Below are 26,912 nucleotides of genomic sequence, written 5' to 3' on the forward strand. Positions count from 1 at the left end.
GCTATTACGTCAAACAATAGCTATATTGGTTGCAAAACCAAAAACCAAAAAACCATAAAAAAAAAAAAAAGGTTTAATTTTTCTGAGGTGCCCGGGTTGAAAACTGTGTTGTCCCAGTTGTGTATTGGACACAATGTGGGCTGCACGACCGCTGTCTGGGACCTCCTGTTGTGTTTATTTACAGCCCTGGTATCACCGCTAGGTACCAGGGCTATTATGTCACGCTGCCTACCTGCTGCCACACTCACACTGCTCCTCCATACCTCCTCCTGCTGCTGCTGCTGCTGTCTGTCTGTGTTTCCCACTGCCAGGGTACACAGATGATTTACCTTCTGCTGCCACTCTGCCACCAGCTATTACGTCAAACAATAGCTGCTCGCCTACTCCTCCATTCCTCCTCCTGCTGCTGCTGTCTGTCTGTGTTTCCCACTGCCAGGGTACACAGATGATTTACCTTCTGCTGCCACTCTGCCACCAGCTATTACGTCAAACAATAGCTGCTCGCCTACTCCTCCATTCCTCCTCCTGCTGCTGCTGTCTGTCTGTGTTTCCCACTGCCAGGGTACACAGAATTACCTTCTGCTGCCACTCTGCCACCAGCTATTACATCAAACAATAGCTATATTGGTTGCAAAACCAAAACCAAACAAACCATTAAAAAAAAAAAAAAAGGTTTAATTTTTCTGAGGTGCCCGGGTTGAAAACTGTGTTGTCCCAGTTGTGTATTGGACACAATGTGGGCTGCACGACCGCTGTCTGGGACCTCCTGTTGTGTTTATTTACAGCCCTGGTATCACCGCTAGGTACCAGGGCTATTATGTCACGGCGAGCTGCCTGCCTCATTGACTGCCTGCTGCCACACACTCATCCTCCTCCTCCTGCTGCTGAATTTACCTCCTGCTGTCTTTGTGTTTCCACTGCCAGGGAGCACATACAATGGCGCTTCCAACATGCGTGCGCCCACCAGCTATTTGTTACGCTCAAAAATAGCTGCATTTCTTTAAAAAAAAAATTGAAAAGAGAAATACGTGAAGAAGAAGAAGACGATATTGAAAAGGAAGGAGAAGATGAAGATGAAGAAGAAGAAGAAGATGAAGAAGAAGATGAAGAAGATGATGAAGAAGAAGATGAAAAAGAAGAAGAAGATGAAGAAGATGAAGAAGAAGAAGATGAAGAAGAAGATGAAGAAGAAGAAGAAGAAGAAGATGAAGAAGATGATGAAGAAGATGAAGAAGATGAAGAAGAAGAAGAAGAAGAAGAAGAAGAAGAAGAAGATGAAGATGAAGAAGAAGAAGAAGAAGAAGAAGAAGAAGATGAAGAAGAAGAAGATGAAGAAGAAGACAATATAGAAGAAGAAGAAGAAGATATAGAAGAAGAAGAAGAAGATATAGAAGAAGAAGATCGAGAAGAAGAAGAAGAAAGATAAAGAAGAAGAAGAACAAGTATATACAGTAACACTACTGAACAAAATTAAGGACACAACTTCTCTTTCCACATTTTTTTTTAAAGGAACATCCCCACATAATCACTTGCTGTTGTTACTTGGAAAAAAAGAGGTTTCTTGCATCATTCACCCTCAAAACAAGTGTTGAAAGCTATTTAAGGCCAATTCGAATAGTCAGCTCGAATAGTTAGCTCGAATACCGACTCGAATAGTGAGCTCGAAGTCCGAGGTCGAATCGAATAGTAAAAATTATTCGACTCGAATATTCGACTGACCTCGAATAATTTACTATTCGAATTCGACCAAACTCGAATTTTAAAAAGGGGTATTTGAGCATCACTACTGGCTATTACTGTTTTAATAATTGTTGATTTTAATAATTGTCGGTATATATTAATTATTTATATTGCGTGAATAAACGACTTTCTCCAAGTCATTCACTGTCCGCTACCCTGCTTATCAGCACACACAGAACTGATCCCGGGTCTCTGAAGATACGCTACTGTTTGTTTGTTGTTGGCTAGACAGAATACCGTGTGTTTAACCGTTTTATTCGCAGGACTAGTCAGTCAGTTAGTGGGCTCCACGGTCCCATGGTAACCGCGGTGGTGGCAGTTTAACCAGTGGGTGAAGTTGTAATCACCAGTGTCTCACAGGCTCCCTTCTGAGTTGTCTGCGGCTAATTCTTAACGGTTCCTGCGCATTGACTGCGACCAGAGTTTGCACGATCCGTGCGCTGGCACCGTTTAGAAGGCTAAGTGCGGTCAGCCACTAGGGCTCCTGTGACACTCCCGAATCCGAATTTGAGCATCCCTAGCCAGGCTAAGGGTTCTGCTTCTGACACAAGTTTGAATCTTGGCTCTTCCGGTTCAGTGAGCTAGCCCCTATTCAGTGAAGAGACCTTGGGCAAGTCTTCCTAACACTGCTACTGCCTATAGAGCGTGCCCTAGTGGCTGCATCTCTGGTGCTTTGAGTCTGCCAGGAGAAACGCACAATATAAATGTTGTGTGTCTTGTCTTTCACATCTCGGGAACTATCTGTATTATGCATGCACCTCTAAGCTATTGAACCATCTCACTATGTCAGCCCTTTAATGTCATGAAATACCCACTCCTCTTCTATCTTAATGTAGAGTGACCAGACGTCCCGGATTTCCCGGGACGCGTCCCGGATTCGGGGTCCGCTGTCCTAGGCTGCATGAGGTCCCGGGAAACGTCCCGCTTTTAGCAGCGGAACGTCCCGTCCTCGGGACTCTGGTCACTGTATTGCATGAACTGACAGCGGCTTCTATAGACGCCGTGCCAGTTCATTGCCTGCAGCCCCGCACCAGCCTCCTTAGTGTCTTGTCTTCCGGTGTTCCGACACCGGCAGGCGAGCAGGGCTACGGCAAGATGGCTGCTGAAGCCCTGTACTGGAGACTATTTATGTCTCCAGTACAGGGCTTCGGGCGCCATCTTGCCATAGCCCTGCACTCTGAGCGCGGGCGACTGCAGGAGGAACAAGACGGTCCCAGGAGCAGCGTGCCAGAGGAAACTTTTGCCAGGTGAGTAAATGCTTTTTTTTCCAGGTGAACTGTGCCCCCATTGCGTTTATTTTCTGGTGAAATGTGGGCCCCGCAGTGCGTTTATTTTCTGGTGACATGTGTGCCCGCAGTGCGTTTATTTTCTGGTGAAATGTTTGCCCGCAGTGCGTTTATTTTCTGGTGACATGTTTGCCCCCATTGCATTTATTTTCTGGTGAAATGTTTGCCCACAGTGCATTTATTTTTTGGTGAAATTTTTGCCCCCATTGCGTTTATTTTATGGTGAAATGTTTGCCCGCAGTGCGTTTATTTTCTGGTGAAATGTTTGCCCGCAGTGTTTTTATTTTCTGGTGACATGTTTGCCCGCAGTGCGTTTATTTTCTGGTGAAATGTTTGCCCGCAGTGCGTTTATTTTCTGGTGAAATGTTTGCCCGCAGTGCGTTTATTTTCTGGTGAAATGTTTGCCTGCAGTGCATTTATTTTCTGGTGAAATGTTTGCCTGCAGTGCGTTTATTTTCTGGTGAAATGTTTGCCCGCAGTGCGTTTATTTTCTGGTGAAATGTTTGCCCCCATTGCGTTTATTTTCTGGTGACGTTTGCCCCCATTGCGTTTATTTTCTGGTAAAACGTTTGCCCACAGTGCGTTTATTTTCTGGTGACATGTTTGCCCGCAGTGCGTTTATTTTCTGGTGAAATGTTTGCTCCCATTGCGTTTATTTTCTGGTGACATGTTTGCCCCCATTGCGTTTATTTTCGGGTGAAATGTTTGCCCACAGTGCGTTTATTTTCTGGTGACATGTTTGCCCGCAGTGCGTTTATTTTCTGGTGAAATGTTTGCCCGCAGTGCGTTTATTTTCTGGTGAAATGTTTGCCCGCAGTGCGTTTATTTTCTGGTGAAATGTTTGCCCGCAGTGCGTTTATTTTCTGGTGAAATGTTTGCCCGCAGTGCGTTTATTTTCTGGTGAAATGTTTGTCCGCAGTGCGTTTATTTTCTGGTGAAATGTTTGCCTGCAGTGCGTTTATTTTCTGGTGAAATGTTTGCCCGCAGTGCGTTTATTTTCTGGTGAAATGTTTGCCCCCATTGCGTTTATTTTCTCGTGAAATGTTTGCCCGCAGTGCGTTTATTTTGTGCTGACATGTTGCCCGCAGTGCGTTTATTTTGTGCTGACATGTTTGCCCGCAGTGCGTTTATTTTGTGCTGACATGTTTGCCCGCAGTGCGTTTATTTTGTGCTGACATGTTTGCCCTCAGTGCGTTTATTTTCCGCTGACATGTTTGCCCTCAGTTTCGTTTATTTTGTACTGACGTTGCCCACAGTGCGTTTATTTTGTGCTGACATGTTTGCCCACATTCGTTTATTTTGTGCTGACATGTTTGCCCACATTCGTTTATTTTGTGCTGACATGTTCCCCGCATTGCATTTATTTTGTACTGACATGTTTCCCTACATTGCGTTTATTTTGTACTGACGTTGCCCACAGTGCGTTTATTTTGTGCTGACATGTTTGCGCCCAGTGTGTTTATTTTGTGCCCGCAATGCGTTTATTTTGTGCTGACATGTTGCTCATTGCGTTTATTTTGTGCTGACATGTTGCCCATTGTGTTTATTTTGTGCTGACATGTTACCCATTGCATTTATTTTGTGCTGAAATTTTGCCCACATTGCGATTATTTTCTGGTGTCTGGGGTAACTGTTGCTGCATTTATTATTTAATGGTCATAGTTGGCTATGTTTGCTGCTTTGGAGTTACGGTATACTTTTAAATAGCATCACACAGTTTCTGCACACCCATGATGCGAAACCTCGTCTGACCACATCATGGCGTAAACACTGCTTTCTTATGCCTCACTGTTACATCATTATGTTAGCTCCGCCCATACAATATCATGGCCACACCCATTTTTCGGCACGGCGCACATTCCCCCATGGTTCGGCTCGCCATTTTTCGGCGCCCCCCGTCCCAGGTTGAGCCAACAAATATCTGGTCACTCTAGAAAACCTGAACTGAAAATTAAAAGTCAAAATAAACATACACAAGTCATACTTACCTCCTGTGTAGTCTACTCCTAAATCTCTTTCTCCTTTCTTGTGTCCTGTTTGTCCACTGTGGTCAATGCATGGAATTCTCCGTCCTCCATTTTGAAAATGGCTAGTACCCCATAACAGCTTCCTGGTCAGCATACTGTTAAACTGTAACATCGCCCATTTGAGCCATAGGGAAACATGGACACATCAGTTCTCCTCTCAGCTGTAACTGACAGCAACTGATATATTTCAGTTCTGACAAAAAGCTTCTGAGAGGAACTGATGGCAAGGTAACTATGTAATGTTCATTTGAAGTTACCTCATGTGTTTATTTTAAATAATTTTACTCAGTACAGGTTCTCTTTAAAGTGAACCTCCAGACTAAAAATCTACTCAGCAGCACTGAAAAGGCTTGGTGTTTCTTTAACAGTTTCACAGAATCAGAACTTTGTTTTTTTTACCCAAGCCTCATTTTTAGCTGCAATTAAGCTAAGCTCCGCCCCATCAAAGAAAACTGCACAGGAATTTTTAGCCTGATGCTGTGCAAAGCATGATGGGATTTCTGATGTTGTTGTTTTCATTGCCTAGCAGCTGGGAGGGGTGATTAGGACACAGGACAGGTGAAACTGTGTCTCACGCTCCCTGTCACCTCCTTTCAACCAAAAAGATGGCTGCCCCCATGAAAACACAAACATTTGCCTGCTCTTTTAAAACAGGGCGGGTAAGAGATTATATCAATTATCTATTTTAACCTCCTTGCCGGTTCAATTCCTCCGGCAAGGAGGCAGCGCAGGTTTTTTTTTGTTTTTGTTTTTTTTAAAACATGTAGCGAGCCGAGGGCTACATGATAGCCGCTGAGCGGCGGAATCCCCCCACCGATCAGAGTATGCAGGAAATCCCGTTGAGAACCATGGCGACGGGGCGGGATGACGTCACCGACGTCATGGACGTCGGGACGTCATAGGGAATCCCGATCCGCCCCTTAACGCTGCCTGGCACTGATTGGCCAGGCAGCGCAGGGGTCTGGGGCGGGGGGGAGCGGCTCGGTGCGGCGGATTGCGGCGGATCGGCGGCGGCGATCGGAAGTTACAAGCAGCTAGCAGAGTGCTAGCTGCTTGTAACAAAAAAAAAAATTATGCAAATCGGCCCAGCGGGGCCTGAGCAATCCTCCTGCGCAGGTTACCCCGAACTGAGTTCGGGATAACCGGCAAGGAGGTTAATGAACATAACTAATGTAACTTAATGACAGTATGTTTATTTGGGCTGAAGTTCCTCTTTAACAGGCGGTCACAAATCCCATAATTTTCTGTGAAAATGTATTTTAAAATCAAAGAGAACCTGTCACAACTATTGCTATTCAGATACAGGTACAAGTGAAATTTGGCCTGAACATTGTGTATTTGAGTTGATTTCTGGTTTCAGCAGGAACAATGGATTCTCCACTGAAACTCTGATAGGAGACTGTCTCCTCTCACTACCTGAGTATGGAATATTCAGCCCTGTGATACTGGTTTTCCCATGAGTGTTCCGTGGTACATCCTGCTTCTCGGTTTCCCATGATCCTCCTCTCATTAATCACCTGAACGGAGCAGGCTGTGTGTGATGTTCTTGGGGTGCTCTGCATATCACAGCAGGCTGGCAGCCTCCTCGGTGACAGCTTGTTGCAGCGCCGGGTGGAAAGTTACCGAGCTGCTTTCGCGCGTCAGACTCGGTGAAATTTACTGTTGCCGGGACAATCGGAAATAAATGAAGGAAACGTGCAGTTTCCAAGCAGACGGCCTGCGGGTAGTAAATTGGCCCACACAATGCGGCAGAATCCATCTCTGGCTGAGCTGAAGCCTCTGTAACCCAAGGTCACTTGTTCCCGGCCGCTCAGACGTGTACTGTGTTTGCTGTGGATCCGCTCCAGCGGCGTGAACTTGTCACATGCAATGAAAAGTGAGAACTCTATATCCCAATTGTTATCACAGCACATTGCTACAGTGTGTCAGAGTCTCAGCTTTCTCACAAGCCTGTACAAGAGTGGAGCAACTAGGAATCATAGGGCCTCACCACAACTTCATCTACTCTGCGGATAGGAGTGGTCATGGCAACTTAATCTTCTATGCAGTGTACAGTACAGGGTCGGTTATAAACGTTTTGTCTCCTGAAGGAATATATTTTAAAAAATATTTTTTTTAAAAAAATACAACAACAGTGAATGCAGTTGCTCGGTCCAGCTGTCAAAATAGTGTGCAAACAAGAAGGGAGGGGGGGGGGGGGGGGGGGGGGGGGGTCAGAGGACTAATCCAAAAAATGTAAGTTCTGTCAAATTTCTAATACCTACTGTAAAGGTGGCCATACGCTTATAGATTTGCAGCAGATTTTACCATCAGATATATTTCTGTCAGATGCCTTTCAAGTCGAATCTGACAGGAATGTATCTGATGTGTGGCACACACTAGGAACAGATTTCCAACAGATTTCAGAATTAAATCTATTGGAAATCTATCTAAGGCCTCTTGCACACTGCAAGCAATTCAGATTCAGATTCCGCTTTTTAATCAGTTTTTACCTCCGATTCAGAATCAGATTTGCAGTGTGCAAGGAGCAAACTGCAAATCTGAATCTGAATCGGAAGTAAAAACAGATTAAAAAGCGGAATCTGAATCTGAATTGCTTGCAGTGTGCAAGAGGCCTTAATCCATTATTGGACCATTAGATACAATGCAACTCTATGGGCCATCGATCTGCTGCCAGCAACAGATCAACCTAGATCTTCCATCCTGTCAGATAGATCAAATCGGCCACAAATCGATCGATCAATAGATTTGAAAGAATCGATTTCTGATCAATCGATTCTACAGAATCATGTGAAAAAAGTGGTATGTGCGCTCCTCTGCAATAGATCCAAATAGTATTAATATTAATATTAGTATTCGTGCATCCTGAACTGTCGGGCAGATCGCTATACAGAATGGGGTATATCTCCTCCCCTAAAACTCTAATAGTACAGTAGTCCATACAGCGCTCACTCCTCAACAGTCCTATATATTTAAACTTAAATAGTTCCACAGTTTCTTCAGCAGTTCAATCCAATCATTGATATCATAAAATACTCTCACCAACGTTTAGTGGCTGATTTAATCACAGATCAGCAAAACACACTTTGCAGATGGATCTCTCTTCAGCAGTGTCCCTCCTTCCTATATGTCACTCAGGAAAGAAAGATGGGACAAACATAGCGTAATCCAGTTTAGGATACGTTCCCTTCACCAGCACCTCCTCTGTGTGAACTAATACTCAATAGATAAGATCAGATTTCTTTTATTATATATTGTTGACACTCATTTCTATTAGGGTTAGGAGCATGTACATTTTTAAACCTGTTAAGATCAGTTTTATGCGTAACCGGTATAGGCGATTGGATTGAAACGTCTATGGTTTAGACGATTTTTTGCTTCCAGGTGTTTACGCGTACGTTTGTATTCATTTTAACCATATGCGGATATCCAATGCGGATTTCCGCGTGGTTATAGTATTGGAATATGGTTTTTACGTGTACGTTTTTTCGCATACGCATTGAACGCAACCACATGCGGATTTTCAATGCGGATTTCCGCATGACGGTTGAATGACGTTTTTCCATTCAGAACATGCTCTACCCTCATTGCTCGGCCCTCTAGCGGCCATTTTAAAATGATTGGAGTGTATAGATTTAGTTCCCCATCAGGTCCTCCACCAGATGGGAGGGCCTGCAAGCAGGAACTTAACCTAATTGGTTGATGACAGGGCGTCCAGACCATTTTGATTGGCTCTCTAGTGGAGCAAGGACTATTTAAGGCTGATTGTGTTTCATGTATTCAGAGGGCTTGTCAGCTTGAGAAAGAGAGGAGTCTCCTCTCAAAACGTCGCACAGACTTGCCCTTTTTGTCTTTTTGATGCTTTAAATAAATAAAAGAGCTTATAATACACTTGAAGACGGTGCTGGGTCTCTTCTCTTGGAGTTCCTAGATAAGATGCAGGTTCACCAGATGAAATGGCTGATTTGACCACAGATCAGCATAACTCGCTTGGTTTTTAATCTGTATTGGCTCACACCGTCCAGGCCTTGCTTCATATAACCCTCAGAAAAAACAGGGGGTATACAACATGGCGTAATCCAGTACCGATATTACACTTTTAACATCACTTACTCCAAAGTGCAGAAGTTTTTACACCCCTTTGCAAACATATGCACACCTCCGTGCACCCCAGTGCCAGTAGCGAGTGTTCACCTCCATAGCACTTCCCAGTACCGAATAGTAGGAATGCAGGCTCACCGCAAAGATTTGCTGACCAGACCAGGACCAGCATACAGCGCTTTAGTATAGCAACCAGCTCCACACTCTTCAACAGTTATTGCTTTCTCTGTTCATGAACAGGTTACATGGGGATTTCCATTGTTTGTATGTGGGCAGGGGCCTCGTCAGACTTTGTGCTGGCAAGTGCTTGACCTAAACACTGACAGCCTGCAGCCTGCTGAGGAGAGATCCATCTGCAAAGTGTGTTTTGCTGATCTGTGATTAAATCAGCCACTGAACGTTGGTGAGAGTATTTTATGATATCAATGATTGGATTGAACTGCTGAAGAAACTGTGGAACTATTTAAGTTTAAATATATAGGACTGTTGAGGAGTGAGCGCTGTATGGACTCCTGTACTATTAGAGTCTACAGAATCGATCGATGGCTGAAATCGACCAGTGTATGGGCCCCTTAATAAGTGACAGCAACATGGAGAAAAGTAATTTTATGTCTAATTTTACTCTAACAAGAAACATACTTCTTATTTTGTTTGTGTTTACATGTATTTTACATTTTACTTTTTTTGTGATAGTGTTCCTTTAAGTGTTGTATCTTTCCTAAACATCTGTCTCTGCTTCTTAAGGGGCCCATACACTGAGCCGATTTTCTGGCCGACCGATCGACCCAGATCGATCGATCGCTTAATCGGTTGAAAATCGGTTGGCCAATCGACCGATCGATGGCCGATTTCGATCGATTTCGATGGCTTTCTGTCGAACTGGCAGGATGGAAAATTTAGGTCGATCTGATGAGATTGCTTATCATTTTGCATTGGCCTTAATGGAAATCTGATGGCAAAAAAATGCCATCAGATCGAATTTCAATAGATTTCAAACTGAAATCTATTGGAATTCTATCCTGGTAAAAAATGTTCTAAAAACGCATCAGATAGATCATCAGATGCATTTCTTATCTATCTGCTGCCAATCTGACGAGTGTATGGGCACCTTTATCTGTTGTACTTGTGTATACCTTGCAGCCTCTTTCACATAGGAGGCTGAAGAAGGTATACTATTTAAGGACTGAATATTGACCATAAAGAATAATGCAAGTTGCGCTGGTTGTTAGCAGGGCCGGGGTAAATGGTGTAGTCAAGGCTTTGTGCTGAAGCTGTTTGTACAGACGGTCACTGCTGTCTGCTTCTCCCTGTATAAGGTAACTTGTATTGATTGTATTTCCTGTCTCTCTTGTCTAGGCTGGCAGTGATGGTGAAAGCATTGGCAACTGTCCGTTCTCTCAACGTCTATTTATGATCCTATGGCTGAAGGGCATTGTATTTAATGTCACCACTGTGGATCTGAAGAGGTAATTAAGGAACATTTTATTCCTGGGTCACCCTAAAGCTCTTTTCTAGATCGGTTTAACTCCCCACTATCTCCCTGCAAAAAATCCACCCAGTCACATGACCAGTCCTCAGAACAGTTTGCTAGATGCCACCTCCCAAACTGGGCCAAACCCTCTCTACATACCTACAATGAAATGAGGGTGATTGACATACTGGCTTTGTCCCATTCCTAATGACTGCAAAGCAAATCTCCATAATTACCGGTATACATTTTGGTTATCCATATGCAGTATTCATAATTAATGTTGATCACCGTCCCAGTACAATCTGATATAGAGTAATATATAGGATGACACTTTGGCCTCAATTCACTAAGCTTTATCAAACACTTTATCGAACGTTTGATAATTTACCTCATGAGTAAAATCTAATTTTGAATTCACTAAGGTGTTATAGGTTTATTGAACATTTTATAGATAAAACATTTGATAAACCTATAACACCTTAGTGAATTCAAAATTAGATTTTACTCATGAGGTAAATTATCAGATGTTCGACAAAGTGTTCAATAAAGCTTAGTGAATTGAGGCCATTGTGTTTTTCACCTCGACAGTGTGGCCCGATGCGTTTCATGTAGCAAATTCTTCAGGAGTTGCAACTAAGAAAGGGGAGGGTCTGCTAGGACTAATTCTAATGTGATCAAATAAGGGTGTTGAACCAATATGAAGATATGTAAATATATGATCCACCTTCTTGTATAGGAGGATGGGGAGTATTACAAGTCAGTCAGAAAGCTTCACACCTGAATTAATCTGTTGAGTTTGTCCATTGCGTTTATGCGCAGACATGGAGAAAATGGACATGTGTGACCGGGCCCATGGGACAGTTGTGGCCATTTTAAAATGTCTATTGGTCCACGACTGTAAGCTCTGAGAACAGGGGTGCAACAATAGTACACACAGGCCCATTTCCTATGGGGATCAGCACTATCAAAACAGGCCCATTAGGTATGCTCAGATAACAGAAAAAGGCTATTTCAGAAAACAATAGCTGCATTTTTATGGCAAACAGCCTTTTCACCCAGTGGTGTAGCAATAGGGGATGCAGAGGTTGCGACTGCATCAGGGCCCTTTGACCAGAGGGTCAACTAGGGGCCCTACCTCAACACAGCAGTAGCTCTTCAATGGTGCTATGCTAGTAATGATCACTACTATGTATGCTTTGAATAGTGGTTATCATTAACAAACTGTTCCCCTCCTCTGTTTACACCTCTAATAATGTGGTTGTCCTTGGCAGGTTTGTGGCGCCATATGAATTGCTATGTATAGAGTGCTTGGGGGGCCTAATATAAAACTTGCACTGGAGCCCAAAGCTCCATAGCGTTTACCGCTTTATAAATGGGCACTTATTTGCTAAACTTTCAGCAATCCTTTCATAGGTTAAGGCGGGGGGGATTACAGCTTCCCAGAATCCCCCTCAGACCAGGGCCAGTGCAGTGTCTGGGGATAGGCACAATTGAGACACCAGAATATCTGCAGGCATCCTGCAACTCCCAGCACTGCCCCTTTGGGAAACAGAGTAAGGTATGAGCACAACACTGTGCTCCTGCTGGGTGAATGCTTCACTTTCCCCTTCATTAGCAATGTCAGCTGTCCTCATTATTATCTGTATCCAAATGATTGTTGTCGATCGGGAGCAGATTGGACATTTAGGAAATAATTGTCAGATCCTGTCAGTCGGACGGGAAATTGCATTATGTGTACCCAGTATGATGTCCTACCATATTATTATACTGTATTTTGCATGCCTGAGGGAATCCCCTACCTTGAAAATCCTGGGTTTGCCCGCTTTTCAGTGGTCTAATCTGTCCTGGAGAAGGCTGGCAAGATTTTGCAGCCTAGTAGCAGACCATAGTTAGGCCTCTTGCACACTGCAAGCGATTCAGATTCAGATTCCGCTTTTTAATCAGTTTTTACATCCGATTCAGATTCCGATTTGCAGTGTGTAGGGAGCAAACTGCAAATCTGAATCAGAATCGGAAGTAAAAACCGATTAAAAAGCGGAATCTGAATCTGAATCACTTGCAGTGTGCAAGAGGCCTTAGAGAGGTTTGGTGGATTTGCTCTCCAGTGTCCTTGGCTGTAGGAAGGTACTCCCTGTGTAACCAATACAAGAATGATCACATGCTGAATATACTAACTATGTCTCATCTGTATGCAGGAAGCCGGCAGACCTGCAGAACCTCGCTCCGGGGACCAACCCGCCTTTTCTAACATTTGACGGTGAAGTGAAGACTGATGTGAATAAAATAGAGGAATTTCTGGAAGAGAAACTAGCATTGCCAAGGTAAATGCCAGCTGAGCAACATTAAATTCTGGACTCTGTTGGCCTAAGGTAACAATCTACTGTCTGTGCTAAAATCCCTCAATGCCAGCTGCCTCATCACTCTATATAAAGCCACAAATTATAAAGTAATAAAGTGATCTCTTGGTGATCTAATATTACGTAGCTTGAGGTGCCACTGACTGAAGGAATATCTCGTCAGTGGAATGCAGGAGGGTGTGGTGAGTAGCCTCTCATTTACACTCTTGCTCAGGACTCCTCATAGGGAAAGAGGGAGGGAGGCACTACGGGAGGGGGTAAGCCACCTTTCTGTCATTGCGCACCTGTAGGCATGAGCCCACGGTGCCTTATCCGGCCCTGCCCCCTCCCGTTGTCATCCCAACACAGGAAGTGCTACTTTATTCAATTTTGTGGCAACTTTAAAAGGTGAATACAAACACAGACACAATACACACACAGTACTTTATGTGTATGTATTTTTTGCATTTGTCCCAGAGATCATCTTTATCTATCACCCTGGTTAGGGGTTTTCACTTGTTTCTGATATTCAAAATATACTGAATTTTACAGTATATTGACCACTTAGTGACCTTTTGCATCTTTTCTTGTTATATTTTCTGAAGGTATCCAAAACTTGCCCCAAGACACCCAGAATCCAATTCAGCCGGAAATGACGTTTTTGCAAAATTTTCAGCCTACATAAAAAACCCCAGGAAAGATTTAAATGAAAGTGAGTATATTTGTCTTCATCTGTATTATTACTATTATTGATTTATAAAGCACCAACATATTCCGTGGCGCTGTACAAAGTAAGAAACAAACATGAGGTACAAAATAATACAGACAATGGTGTACACCAATATATGAAATACAGAGTTGGTACAAAATACAGAATCCGTGCAAAATACAGAATTGGTTATTACAGTGACAAAAGTAATATTAATAAAATGTGTAACAAAGACACAAAAGGGTGAGAGAGCCCTGCCCTTGCAAGCTTACAATCTAAAGGCTAAACAAAATATGGTTGGTTAAAGAGGAGCTGTTAGGTATAAGGTCTCAGAGAAAAAAAAACACATATATCAGTAGCTAAATATTGGCTGTACTTACATTACATATGCATTTCACTGTCCACGTTTGGATTTCACAGAATTTTTATATAGTATTTGCAGAGAATGATGCTCCTGACAGCTCATGGCAGGTTCCATGTTTGTCTGTCTTGTATGAAGCCAATTGTGATGTCATATCCTCCCTGCTTCCTGATGATTCGACTCACAAAAAAGATCCTAATGGTTCATGATCCGGACAACACTACTGTGCAGTGAATATTAATTAGCCATGTGGCTAGGAACAATAGTGGACTCATGCAGTATACTCTAATGGAACATGTGCCCTGTGATTTTTCAGTGCTGTGAGTTAGGCTGCTGTTACAAGCTGCTGTAACATGAGCCTGTAACTTCCCACTGTGAAAGGAGCCTTAGGGCGGGATAGGGAAATGAAGGGGGAGGACCCAAGGTAGTGCAGTGGGGAGAAGAAGCAGCCCCAGAATGCTTTGCAGTATCTGTTATGCGGCCTGCTGGCCTCCTTAGGAGCTTGGGAATAACGAGCCTTGCTGTTCAGCACACATCAAAGTAAGAGAGATTTTTAACTTCAGTATTGCCTTTTTGGCTTCCTTCTAAACTGTTTAACACAGGAGAATAGAGGTTTAAATTAGCTTTTGCAGCCTGACAGTTACTCTTTAAGCCATTTCTTTAAAAAAAAAATGTCCACATTTTTCAAAACTTTTCATACATGTATAAGCAGAGAACAGTTCAGAAGTACATATATTGTAAAGAAAGCACAATCAGTCACTAAACATATAAATAGATCATTGCAACAATAAACTATGTTAGATGGTAAAGTGATATTTTGTATGATAGACTATCTATATCTTCTTTTCGAGTCTGTATACTGTGCCAACTTATGGTCCTCAATTGATCTGCCAAATCCTTCTGATATATAAGTAGTAAGTTATAGTTTGAAGTGTGCTACAGGCAGAAAATACATTGGACAGCAGCAGGCAGAAAATACATTGGACAGCAGCATGCTGCAGGTTGAGAATACATTGGACAGCAGCATTCTGTAGGCTGAGAATACATTGGACAGCAGCATGCTGCAGGTTGAGAATACATTGGACAGCAGCATTCTGTAGGCTGAGAATACATTGGACAGCAGCATGCTGCAGGCTGAGAATACATTGGACAGCAGCATGCTGCAGGCTGAGAATACACTGGACAGCAGCATGTTGCAGGCTGAGAATACACTGGACAGCAGCATGTTGCAGGCTGAGAATACATTGGACAGCAGCATGCTGCAGGCTGATAATACATTGGACAGCAGCATGCTGCAGGCTGAGAATACACTGGACAGCAGCATGTTGCAAGCTGAGAATACATTGGACAGCAGCATGCTGCAGGCAGATAACACATAGCAAGCTGAGAATACAATGGACAGCAGAATGCTGCAGGCAGAAAATACATTGGACAGCAGCATGCTGCAGGCTGAGAATACATTGGACAGCAGCATGCTGCAGGCTGAGAATACATTGGACAGCAGCATGCTGCAGACTGAGAATACATTGGACAGCAGCATGCTGCAGGCAGAGAACACATTGGACAGCAGCATGCTGCAGGCTGAGAATACATTGGACAGCATGCTGCACACAGAGTAACATAGAACTGCATGCTGCACAAACAGTACACATAGAACACCATGCTGCACCCAGAGTGCACATAGGACAGAGTGCTGCAGGCACAGTATGTGTGGGACAGCATACTAAAGGCATCATATAAATAGGACAGTGTGCTGCAGGCTGAATACTAATAGGATAGCATTCTGCAGGCATAGTATGCATTATACAGCACATGCATTGAACAGTGCTCTCTGTAATCATCCCTCTCCTGTTTGTTTCTGTATCACATCCGGCATGCATGTAACAGGTAAAAGAAATATGGGTAATTCTGTTGAGATACGCAGTGGAAAGGTTCAACCTCCCTAGGACCAACTCACGACAAGTGGCGTGAGTGCGGCTGCAGCCCCAGGACCGCCTCACGCCAATTGTAATGCAGTCCTGGGGGCGGGGTTTTACAGGAGATCGCGCTCATCTCCGCATGAATGATGGAGTGGAGCGTTAGATGGCGAAACCAACGTCTAACAACAGTGTACAGCGCTGTGATCTAAGGCAGCGCTATACTGGGGACAGCCGTGTGACACAGCGGTCCCCCTGGGGGAGACAGGAGTGATTGGCTGGCGGGGGGAGGGAGGGTGGGATGTAACAAAAATACAAACAAAAAGGTCAAATTTATTTAAAAAATAATCAGATAAATATTTATAAAACAAAACAAAACATTGGGGGAGCGATCAGACCCCACCAACAGAAAGCTCTGATGGTGGGAAGAAAAGGTGGGGGGGGGGGGGTTAATCACATGTGTGCTGACTTGTACAGCTCTGCAGCAAGGCCTTAAAGCTGCAGTGGCCTATTTAGTGAAAAATGGCTTGGTCTTTAGGGGTGTTTAACACTGCGGTCTTTAAAGGTCAACTGAAGTGAGAGGGATATGGAGGCTGCCATATTTATTTCCTTTTGAGCAATACCAGTTGCCTGGCCTGGCTGCCCTGTTGATCCTCTGCTTCTCATACAATCAGCCATAAATCGTGAACAAGCATGCAACTGATCAGGTGTTTCTGACATTACTGTCAGATCTGACAAGATAAGCTGCATGCTTGTTTCTGGTGTTATTCAAACACTACTGCAGCCAAATAGATCAGCAGGGCTGCCAGGCAACTGGTAGTATTTTATAGGAAATAGATATGGCAGCCTCCATATTCTTCTCACTTCAGTTGTCCTTTAGGTGGTTTAAAAGGCAGAGGGAGAGCTAGGAGAAATTGTGCCTCCCACAACACTGCTGTATAAAGTGAACAGACTAGAAGCTATTTTAAAAAATTTGCCTTGGGGTCCTCAGATCTTTTCAGGGAGGCTCCTTCAGTAATGGACTGTAATGATAAATTATTTGGACAATCATTAGTTGTTTGTAGCATAATTATATTGTAAGTTCTCATCCATTATTGTGAGATAATATACATTGGAGAAAAGATTCATGTTTCTAATTTGGCCCAATTATATTTTGTTTTAGCTTTAGAGAAAAACTTGCTGAGGTCCTTTAAAAAACTGGATGACTTTCTGAACACGCCCCTGCCTGATGAGATTGATGCCAACAGCACAGAGGAGATCCAAGTCTCCGACAGGAAGTTTCTGGATGGGAATGACCTGACTCTAGCAGACTGCAACCTCCTGCCAAAACTCCACATCATTAAGGTGTGATAACATGCGGCTATGTATAGCTAAGCTGTGGTTTGCTGATTTGGGGAACTCTTTGTAATATTCCATTATTACCTGTAGAATCCTAACTGCGCTTGTGTTCACTGTAAGAATTGGTTAACAGTCTTTGTACAGACTGGAGTATTGAGAGAAATGGACAGGGGAGCTTGCAGAGGCAAAGTGTTTATGCAGCTCCCAAATTATTAACATAGCTATAATTTTACTGGCAAATGGTAGTTATGAAGACAGAAATGATGTTGAGTCCTGGCCCCTATATTCACTCACCCTAATATTACCTAACCTTTCTAAAGCCAAAAAATTGCCACAATTCACTAAGCTCATCTCCTGTCTTTAATAACGATTCTGTGCTCTTTTTACTGTTATCACCATGGTGATAAAGCATTTAGTATTCACTAAGCAATTTACCTCAGGCAGACCTTAAAATTAGGATTCTGTCCTTAAGTTAAGGAGTGATTTCTAAAGTTAAGTTTTCAATCCTTAAAATAATGACAGAATTCTACAGTTAAGGACAGGATGTTAATTCACAGAGAAGAATGCAAGTGTTACATGTGTGAGAAGTTATCACCTGGCCTGAACTGTATTTAAGGGAAGTGTTACTACAGACTGTAATGTAAATAATGTATTACACGGGCCCCATTATGATTCTTGTGGATTTTATATGGGAAAAGCAGAGAATTCTGTTCTAGACAGTTTCCATCTTGGTCACATTTGACCTCCTGACATCATTTCATCCCTTACTATTTTTTCTCCTCTTGCTATTTTTTTCTCCTCTTGCTAATTGTGTATTCGTTACCCGCCCTCCTCCCAAAGTCTTCAGACACTCCCACTGAGGTCTATACTAGGAAGTGAAGTCTTATGTCATTAGGAGTAGGGGGAAATAAATTGAAGATGAGGAATCTATTATAGATAAAAAAAAATTAAAAAGATCCCCCAACATGCAACTATTTGACAATGGCAATTAAAGGGCCAGTGCTCTTAAGGTATGTGATAACTCCAAACCATAACAGCAGAACAAGTTTTGAAAGTTTTGAATGCAGGATTAGCATCTTTATCACTTAATATTGCTGTTGAAATTTGATTTTTATGGTGACAATCTGATTTAAGGACAGTAACACTTTCACCATGAAAGCTTATTATCACTACATGTTAATATGGCAAACTTCTTTAGTGAATTAACACTTAAAATACTGATTTATGTGTGGTGATAAGTTTTGATCTGCTTTATCACTAGTATGATCTTAGTGAATTGTGCCCATTGTCAATACCTACCAACTGGCTTCAGCCTGGCTAATATCTTCCCAAAAAAAAAAGCTGCCAAACCACCCATAATGAAGGCTAGCTGTCTCACTTAGGGCTCGATTCAGTAAACCGTGCTAAGTGTTAGCACGCCTGTGAAAAGCCCTATATCACGCCTAAAGTAAAGTTTAGGCGTGATAAATTCACATCGCGCGCAAAGTTTCGTTCGTAAACTTTGTGCCTGCACCGAGCAGTGCGCGCGAAACGTTGCATCGCGGTGTGACGAAAACGGCGCTCCCGATGCGCCTATAAGGTCGCATTGGGTGCGACCTTATAGGCGCATCATGCGACGTTAAAGTCGCACCCAATGCAACCTCATAGACACATCAGGTGCGCCGTTTTCGTCGTACTGCGATGCAATGTTTCGTGCGCACTACGCTGTGCGCGTGCAAAGTTTTGTGTGCGGGACTTTGCGCGCGATGTGAATTTAGTAAACGGTGCTAACCCAGTTAGCACCCTAGTTATCATGCCCAAAGTCTTTAGACGTGCTAACTGGGTTAGCACCGTTTACTGAATCAAGCCCTTAGCCCTCTTCCTCTGCTCAATACTCCATATTTGTCAACATTAGAAAGTGCCAAATCCCCCACCAAAAATAATACTAGTTACATGACCAGAAGCGTCTGTATTAATCAGATGTAAACAACACCTCTAATAACAGCAGATATTGCTGGTTCCACATATTCATGGCTATGGTGGGAAGCCCCAAAGTCAACTTCAAGGCTAATTTTATTCCAGGATCACTACGTCAGCTAATGAATGCTACAAGTGATGAGTTCAACCACAGTGGGACTCATTCCTGAAAAGACAAGAAGATGCTCACCAATACTCACACTTGTGTAAATGAAAGTAGTTGAATATAATGGCTCAAATTAGGCCTCTTCCACATGGAAGGCTGGTGGCAGTGATTTTGATGAAGTGTTTTTTTGCCCCTAGGTAACCCCACTGCGTGTCAAGCGCTGACACATGTGATGTTACAAACGCTGATATTCAGCTGCATTTAAATTGCAATAGAATGGCTTGCCATGCCTTGAGCAAAACAGATTCCAAAAGACTTGAGAAAGAAGAAAACTGAAGGGTTACAAAGCAATCTCTAAAGTCTTAGTACTCTAACAAACCACTGTGAGAATCGTCATATGCAAATAGAGAAAACTTGGAGCCGTGGTAAATCTGCCCGGGTCGAGGACCTGTCCTATCAAAACTGCTCCCATGGAGTCACCAAGAACCCACAAAAACAACTCAGAAACCTCAGGCTTTTCTAAGCTCAGTTAATATTATCATTGAGTATTCCACCTTTAAACAGACGCTGGTAAAAATAGCATCCATGGGAGACATGCAAGGCTAAAACCATTTTTAAACAAGACCAACACAAAGGGTTGTCTAAAATTCACTATCTAAAACTTTGGAGTAGTTTTCCATATATTGATTCAAAATTGGAATATTATGGATGACATGTAACCCAGTTACAGCTGGTGTTGCATACCTATGAAATGGCAGCTGGGAGATTTGGGTGCAGGGCAAAGCCGTTAAAAGGCTTACCCTGCTCCTGCAAAAGCCCCGCCGGCGTTTATTACTATTCCTCCTCCAGGCCGCCATGAATAGTGAGGGAAAGACGTAATTTGGCTTACAGCTATTGCTGGTGGCCAAATGACAGTGTTTTTGTAGTAGTTTGTGCTTTGACGGCACCCAAATCACTCACTGAGCGCTGCTATAGCTCGATGGGGTTATGGTAATACAGCTCACTACAATAAAAACATCATGTTCGCAGTCAAACATGACTGGCCAGCATGACATGCAATTATCAAGGTAGGTACGGATTCAAATTTGTACTAGAAAATACTGAACAAGGATGTTTGGTCCTCAGTCCATGATTTGAAGCTCCAGCAGAACTAGACTATACTGCAATGCATTGATCTAAAGCACAAGAGAACATCCACCATCAAATGGTTACATTAAGGTCTGTAGTGGCCTAGTCAAAACTCCTGACTTGAACCTCATGGAGATGTTGTGAAAGGACCTTACATGGGCACTTCATAGTCACAAACCCTTCAATGTTGCTCAATAAAATCAATTCTGCAGAGAAAAGTGGGACAGCATTTCTCCACAGTGATGCCAAAGACATACTAGTATTTTCTGTTGCCAGAAGGATTTTATTGCAGGTTTTGGTGTTGATGGTGGAAGTCTCAGAACCAATAATTAAGTTAGGGAGGGCAATTGCTGTTACACTTGAATGATATGGATGTTCATCAATAATTTAAATGAGCATTCAAGAACTGTGTATTGCCATTACTCAAGTTGTCCTCCGTATTATATGAAACTTAATTGTTGAATGATAAAAAACATCAACAAATCGAGTGTTATGAATAAGAAAAAACAGACAAATCAAGAAAGAGGCAGAACTGTCCGACTATTTTGTGTGTGTGTATATATATATATATATATATATATATATATATATATATATATATATATATATATATATATATATATATATATATATTAGTTTGGGCAGGCATTATAGTATGAAAAATAAAGGCAAATCTGTCCTGTAAAAAACTATATGGACTGGCTAAGTTGACTACTATGCAGATTTTAAAAAACAGCTCATCAGAGCCTGAAAATGGTCTGTTCCTACAGTGGAGGCTTGGGCCTACTTGTTTACTTGCAATAGCAAATGTAGAAAATAGCGTTGGCACTGCAGTGACTGAAAGAATATATGGGTCTGCCTGGCTTGCCACTACACTTGACATGGTCAGCAAATGTAGCCTCTGCGTGCTCTGACCATGAAGACAGTCTTACGGTAACTTGAAATAGATGAAAGATGGAGGTCGGCACTGAGCAGCTACTCAGTGCCCTGCACCCATCGCACCGCCTGCTGCACCTTGACCTGGTATGTGCACATATTTGAATGACCTACTATGCTTGTATACAGAATATATTTGACTGATTGTTGTATTAAGACCATAAGAAGCAGTGCCGACCTCCATCACTCATCTCTTTCCAGCTGATTTACTTCCACAAACCCTTCTTCACCAATTTTACCTCAGCTAATTGCAACCCTTACATTATGTCTCCTGTTCAAGGTGGTAGCCAAGAAATTCCGGAATTTCGACATCCCAGCAGACATGAACGGAATCTGGAGATATCTGAAGTATGCGTATGCCAGGGATGAGTTTACCAACACCTGCCCAGCCGACTACGAGATCGAATATGCATATTATGGAGTGGCCAAAAGAATGGGGTCATAGGTCACACTGGCCAGCGTCACAGCATATTATTCATGCAGTGTGATGGTTCAGGAAATGTTGTTTACCTCAGGTTTAAAACCAATAGAATCTGGGCAGTATTTAAAGTTAACCTCCACCCAAAACTAATATATTTATTTTACATGAGATATGGCGAGGGGACCATGTACAAAAGGTTATACCTAACTACGATGTGTTTTACACCTGTGAAGTTCACTTACAATACCCTCTTTTTTTACAACACCCGTTCTCTCTGCTGACATCATCTGAGATGCTGAGGGGTGGAGAAATGGGCATGTTTAGAGGAGGAGCTTGAGCATAACTAGAGGAGGAGATTGACTCCAGAACTTCAAATGGTAAATATAATGTAAGTTTTGAAAGTAATTACAACTTTATAGCAATGGTCCTGTAAATATCCTCGCCTTGGTCTACAGAAAACAAATTAGTTTTGAGTGGAAGTCTCCTTTAATTCCCCAGTTTGAAAAGATACTTATTCTGTGAAACTGACAGTTTAAGATTGTGTATCTATGCAATATTGCTCACCAGTGTCAAAACTGTATGTTATATGCTAGAGCTGTTAATCTGTCATTTGTGCTTGCAACCATCTTAGCCATCTATCACTTCTGTTCATTTATCTCCGGGCACAAATATTATTTTACCTGTCAAATATGGATGTCACTTATTACAAAAAACAAAACAAAGAAACAATTAACCCCAGAAACATTCCATTTTTACACATCCAAAAATGTAAATCCTGGAGTTATGTTTTTCATGCCTAGGAGAATGCTCTTTTCTATGCTGTAAGTTCCTCAGGCCTGGTCTTGGCCCTGCTTCTTGTAGGCTGGTGCATCTGAGGGGCATGTGATGATGTCACCACATCACCCCTCCCGCAAACCTTGTTGGAAGGTTCTCTTGTATTTATGTGATGCATCATGGGAGTCTCACCATTACGGAGTTTCTAAGGTGTGGGGAGTGAGAAGTTTAGAAAGATTATTCGGGGGTCGGTATATGGTGTGTTTTAAACTGTGTTTCTGGACTACAGCTTTAAGTTTAGGTAGCTTATTGGGCTTTCCCATTATTGGAGAGCGTGCAGTCTATTCTGTGGCATCTATCACAAAATGGCTACCTCTTTTTTATACATGGGACCACACAAGACATGAATTACTACTAACATGAATTCATTTTCCTAGCTACCCCAGGAAGAACGGTGGGTGAGGATTGAGTGTGGATGAAGGAGATTTTTCTTCAGATCATAACCAATCAGGTTTTATTTTTCATTCTTCGACCTGCAAAGACACACAGTATGATTGGTTGCTGTGGGACCCCATTTGCTTTAGCTCTAGCTGGTATAAACTTCCAATGCTGTGTTTGGGCTCCCTTTTCTACTGAGAGCATTTTTGCTTAAAATTGTAAGATGTTAATTTTTGAATCACTATGGTTGCAACTCTGGTTGAACTTGATGGACGTATGTCTTTTTTCAACCCAAATAACTATGTAACTATGTACCTTTAACACAGGAATCACAAAATGTAACTTCCAGTATCGCGATTCGATTTTCGCTAAAGTATAGTTGCTTTTTGGAGCAATTTTACCTGCGATTGTGCTTCAGTGTGCAAAATTGCAACTGCATAACAAAATTGATGAAAAATCGCAATCGCTAGTGGAAAAGGGCCCTGACCACTGAAATAATCATTCATAATCATTCAGCTAGCAGTCATCAATCTGATGTCTTCAAAGGTGCAATTCATCCCAATGACAGTTGACCAACTGCCAGGGACATGACAATAGCCATAGCAGCATAGGGGGCCCAGGTGGTACTTCATTTATTCCCCATTAGTTTTCTTGCGTTTCTCCGCCCTCTGACCTTGTCTCAGTGTCCATGCAGTATATACAGTGATGATTGCATGAGAATGTACATTGCCCAGTTAAGTCATATCCATAGGGTAGGGACAGGTGGCATTGCTTGAGAGTGCCTACAGCTGAGGGACCCAGAAAGTTTTGCTATGGGGACCCATGATCTCTAGTTATACAACTGCCAATTGCATGGTTGTAGAGTCCCTGCTTCTCCATCTCATAACCCCCCCTTCCTCCCCCTCCACACCCCTGCATAGGACAATAAATATAGCTCAGCAGCCTGGTGAATGTAAGCTGTCACTATCTGCAGGCAGAGTGTTGACTGAATCCATCAAAAGCAATCATTTTGGTGCAATTCTAGGGAAGGCTCGGCCTTGTAGTTTCATTGCTGCATGACCATAGAGGTAAGAGGGTGTGGCTAAATGATTTCACTATGTAGATTGTACTAATAATACATGTGCCAATCAATGTAACTGAGCCATAAATAGATGACTCTAGAATGATGGCATAGGGATAAGTTCACTTAGGTTAGGAGAATACAAATGAAAAAGCAAACCTGGACTAGATCTGTAAAAAAAGAAACGTTGCAACCGTCACCTGGGCCATATTGGAATATAGTGAGGATCACTGAAAGCTTAGTGAATTATAAATATTACTGTTGCAATTGTATACAAACATCTACAAAAAGGACATAAGAGAGCCTGGGTTTATTAACTGGAAAGGACTTACTGCAACAGTCTTACAACCTCACGTTTACTAACCTTTCAGTAACCCCGTTATGTTCTGATATTACCCAAGTGAGAGTTGCAGTCTGTACAAGCTCTACAGATGAATTATGTTCTCTGGCATGTTGGGGATCTCTGTATGGTGGGTAGAGAGGGTGGTGGGGTGTGTGTAGGGGGGGGGTTCTGCCTCAGGGAGAGGATCATTCGCAAAGCTTTTCTCAGGAGTTATCTCATCTAATGCTGGGAATACACCATATGTTTTCTCAGCAGATAGATGATTCGATAGATAATTTCCATGTCAGATCTTATTTTTCATAGAAGTGAATGAAAATAGATAAGATAACAGAATGGAATGGGAAATCGATCGGACGGAAAATCGACCGAAAAAACGCATTGTGTGCACCCAGCATAATACTGGGAATACACAATGACATTTGTCAGCCAATTTACTGTCCGATCTTATTTTTGATCGATTTTCCGATCGATCTTCTTATCCTTTCTTATCAATTTCCATTCACTTCTATGAGAAATCGATCAGAAAGACGATCGAAAATAATATCTGACATGTCGGAAATTATCTATCGAACCATCTATCTGCTGAAAAAACTTATGGTGTATTCCCAGCATTAAGCCTGGCACACACCATGCAATTTCCCACCAGATAGATGGATCGAACAGATCATTTCCAACAGGTCCGATCTGATTTCTGATCAATTTGCATAGAAGTGATCAGAAAATCGATCAGAATCGGAAATGATCTTTCGACCCATCTATCTGACAGGAAATTGCATGGTGTGCACCGAGCTTTAGGTTTTTACCTATGCTGTATATATCCTGCTAATTATTCAACAAACAAAATACAATATAAGAAAAGTAATAAAAAGTTATTTAATCAAGAACAGCTTATTTTGAGTGATCTTCTTTGTTAAAAAAAAATGAAAAAATATTTTATAGGTAAGGTGAAAAATAAGTGAGGATAGATAATTGTTGGGTAGAGTTGTGTGAGTGAATGCCACAGTGTTGTACCGCACTGAGATGTATAGCATTAGCAGTTCAATCAATGCTGAATAAATTACTGCTATATGAATGGTCTTCAATCTCGGAGTTATTGAGACCGTGTCTCGCCATGTATGTACAAAACACCTTTCACGTTAACCACTTGAGGACCCACCCTTTACCCCCCCTTAAGGACCAGCGTTATTTTTTGTGATCTGTGCTGGGTGGGCTCTGCAGCCCCCAGCACAGATCAGGGTGCAGGCAGAGCGATCAGATCGCCCCCCTTTTTTCCCCCCTATGGGGATGGTGTGCAGGGGGGTCTGATCGCTCTGGTGGGCAGGCTAGTTGCGGGGGGGCACCTCAAAGCCCCCCTCCGCGGCGAAATTCCCCCCTCCCTCTCCTACCTGCTCATCCCCGGTGATCCGGGCTGCACAGGACGCTATCCGTCCTGTGCAGCCAGTGACAGGACGTCCCGTCACATGGCGGCGATCCCCGGCCGCTGATTGGCCGGGGATCGCCGATCTGCCTTACGGCGCTGCTGCGCAGCAGCACCGTACAATGTAAACAAAGCGGATTATTTCCGCATGTGTTTACATTTAGCCTGCGAGGCGCCATCGGCGGCCCGCAGGCTATTCACGGAGCCCCCCGCCGTAAATGGACAGGAAGCAGCCGCTCGCGCGAGCGGCTGCTTCCTGATTAATCAGCCTGCAGCTGGCGACGCAGTACTGCGTCGCTGGTCCTGCAGCTGCCACTTTGCCGACGCACGGTATAAGCGTGCGGTCGGCAAGTGGTTAAAATATAACTTTTACTTCATTTTCAGTTTATAGGACAACTGTAACTAGAATTATGTGGAGGCTGCCATATTTCCATATTTATTTCCTGTTAGGCAATACCAGTTGCCTGGCTGTCCTGTCGCTACTCCGCCTCTAATACTTTTAGCCATACACCCTGAACAAGCATGCAGCAGATCAGGGGTTTCTGACATTATTTTCAGATCTAACAAGATTAGCTGCATGTTTGTTTCTAGTGTGATTCAGACACTACTGCAGCCTTGCATATGAAATTCCACGGATAGGGTGAAAATTTACTGTCATTGTTATGGGGGAGATCCTGAGTTATTACATAGCTCCCAACTGCCCCTTTTTCAGAGGGACAGTCCCTCTTTGGGAACCAAATCCCCCTGTCCCTCTTTCTCCCTCATTTGTCCCTCTTTCAGGACTCATGTACAGGTTTATGTAAATATATGTATTTGTCTACTGAAAAATGTGTTTAATTGACACTAAACTTTATTCCCATCCTTTAAAATTATTTTTTTTTAATTTTCATATGACAAAATGATGATAGAGAGGACCAGTGTGGTGTGAATGATAAAACGACATATTTGGCCTCTAAATTCTTTGTGGTATGCATGACAAGGGGTGTGGTGGAGGCGTGGTTAGAGGTGTGACAGGGGTGTGTCTTAAAGTGTCCTTCTTTCTTATCTC

General features: G+C 42.8%; 1 protein-coding gene across 1 annotated transcript in view; it reads left to right on the forward strand.

Annotated features, from left to right (window-relative positions):
• CLIC6 (chloride intracellular channel 6) overlaps nt 1-25,922 on the forward strand; it is a 90,302-nt gene extending 64,380 nt beyond the window's left edge. The window contains exons 2-6 of the mRNA XM_068270453.1: nt 10,511-10,620; nt 12,821-12,946; nt 13,567-13,673; nt 17,110-17,291; nt 21,692-25,922. Of these exons, the coding sequence (XP_068126554.1) occupies nt 10,511-10,620; nt 12,821-12,946; nt 13,567-13,673; nt 17,110-17,291; nt 21,692-21,856 (690 nt within the window). The 3' untranslated portion in view covers nt 21,857-25,922. The remainder of the gene's footprint in view (nt 1-10,510; nt 10,621-12,820; nt 12,947-13,566; nt 13,674-17,109; nt 17,292-21,691) is intronic.
• Nucleotides 25,923-26,912: the final 990 nt, after the last annotated feature.

The sequence above is a fragment of the Hyperolius riggenbachi genome, chromosome 2 (assembly GCF_040937935.1).
Source record: "Hyperolius riggenbachi isolate aHypRig1 chromosome 2, aHypRig1.pri, whole genome shotgun sequence".
Taxonomy (NCBI): Eukaryota; Metazoa; Chordata; class Amphibia; order Anura; family Hyperoliidae; genus Hyperolius; species Hyperolius riggenbachi.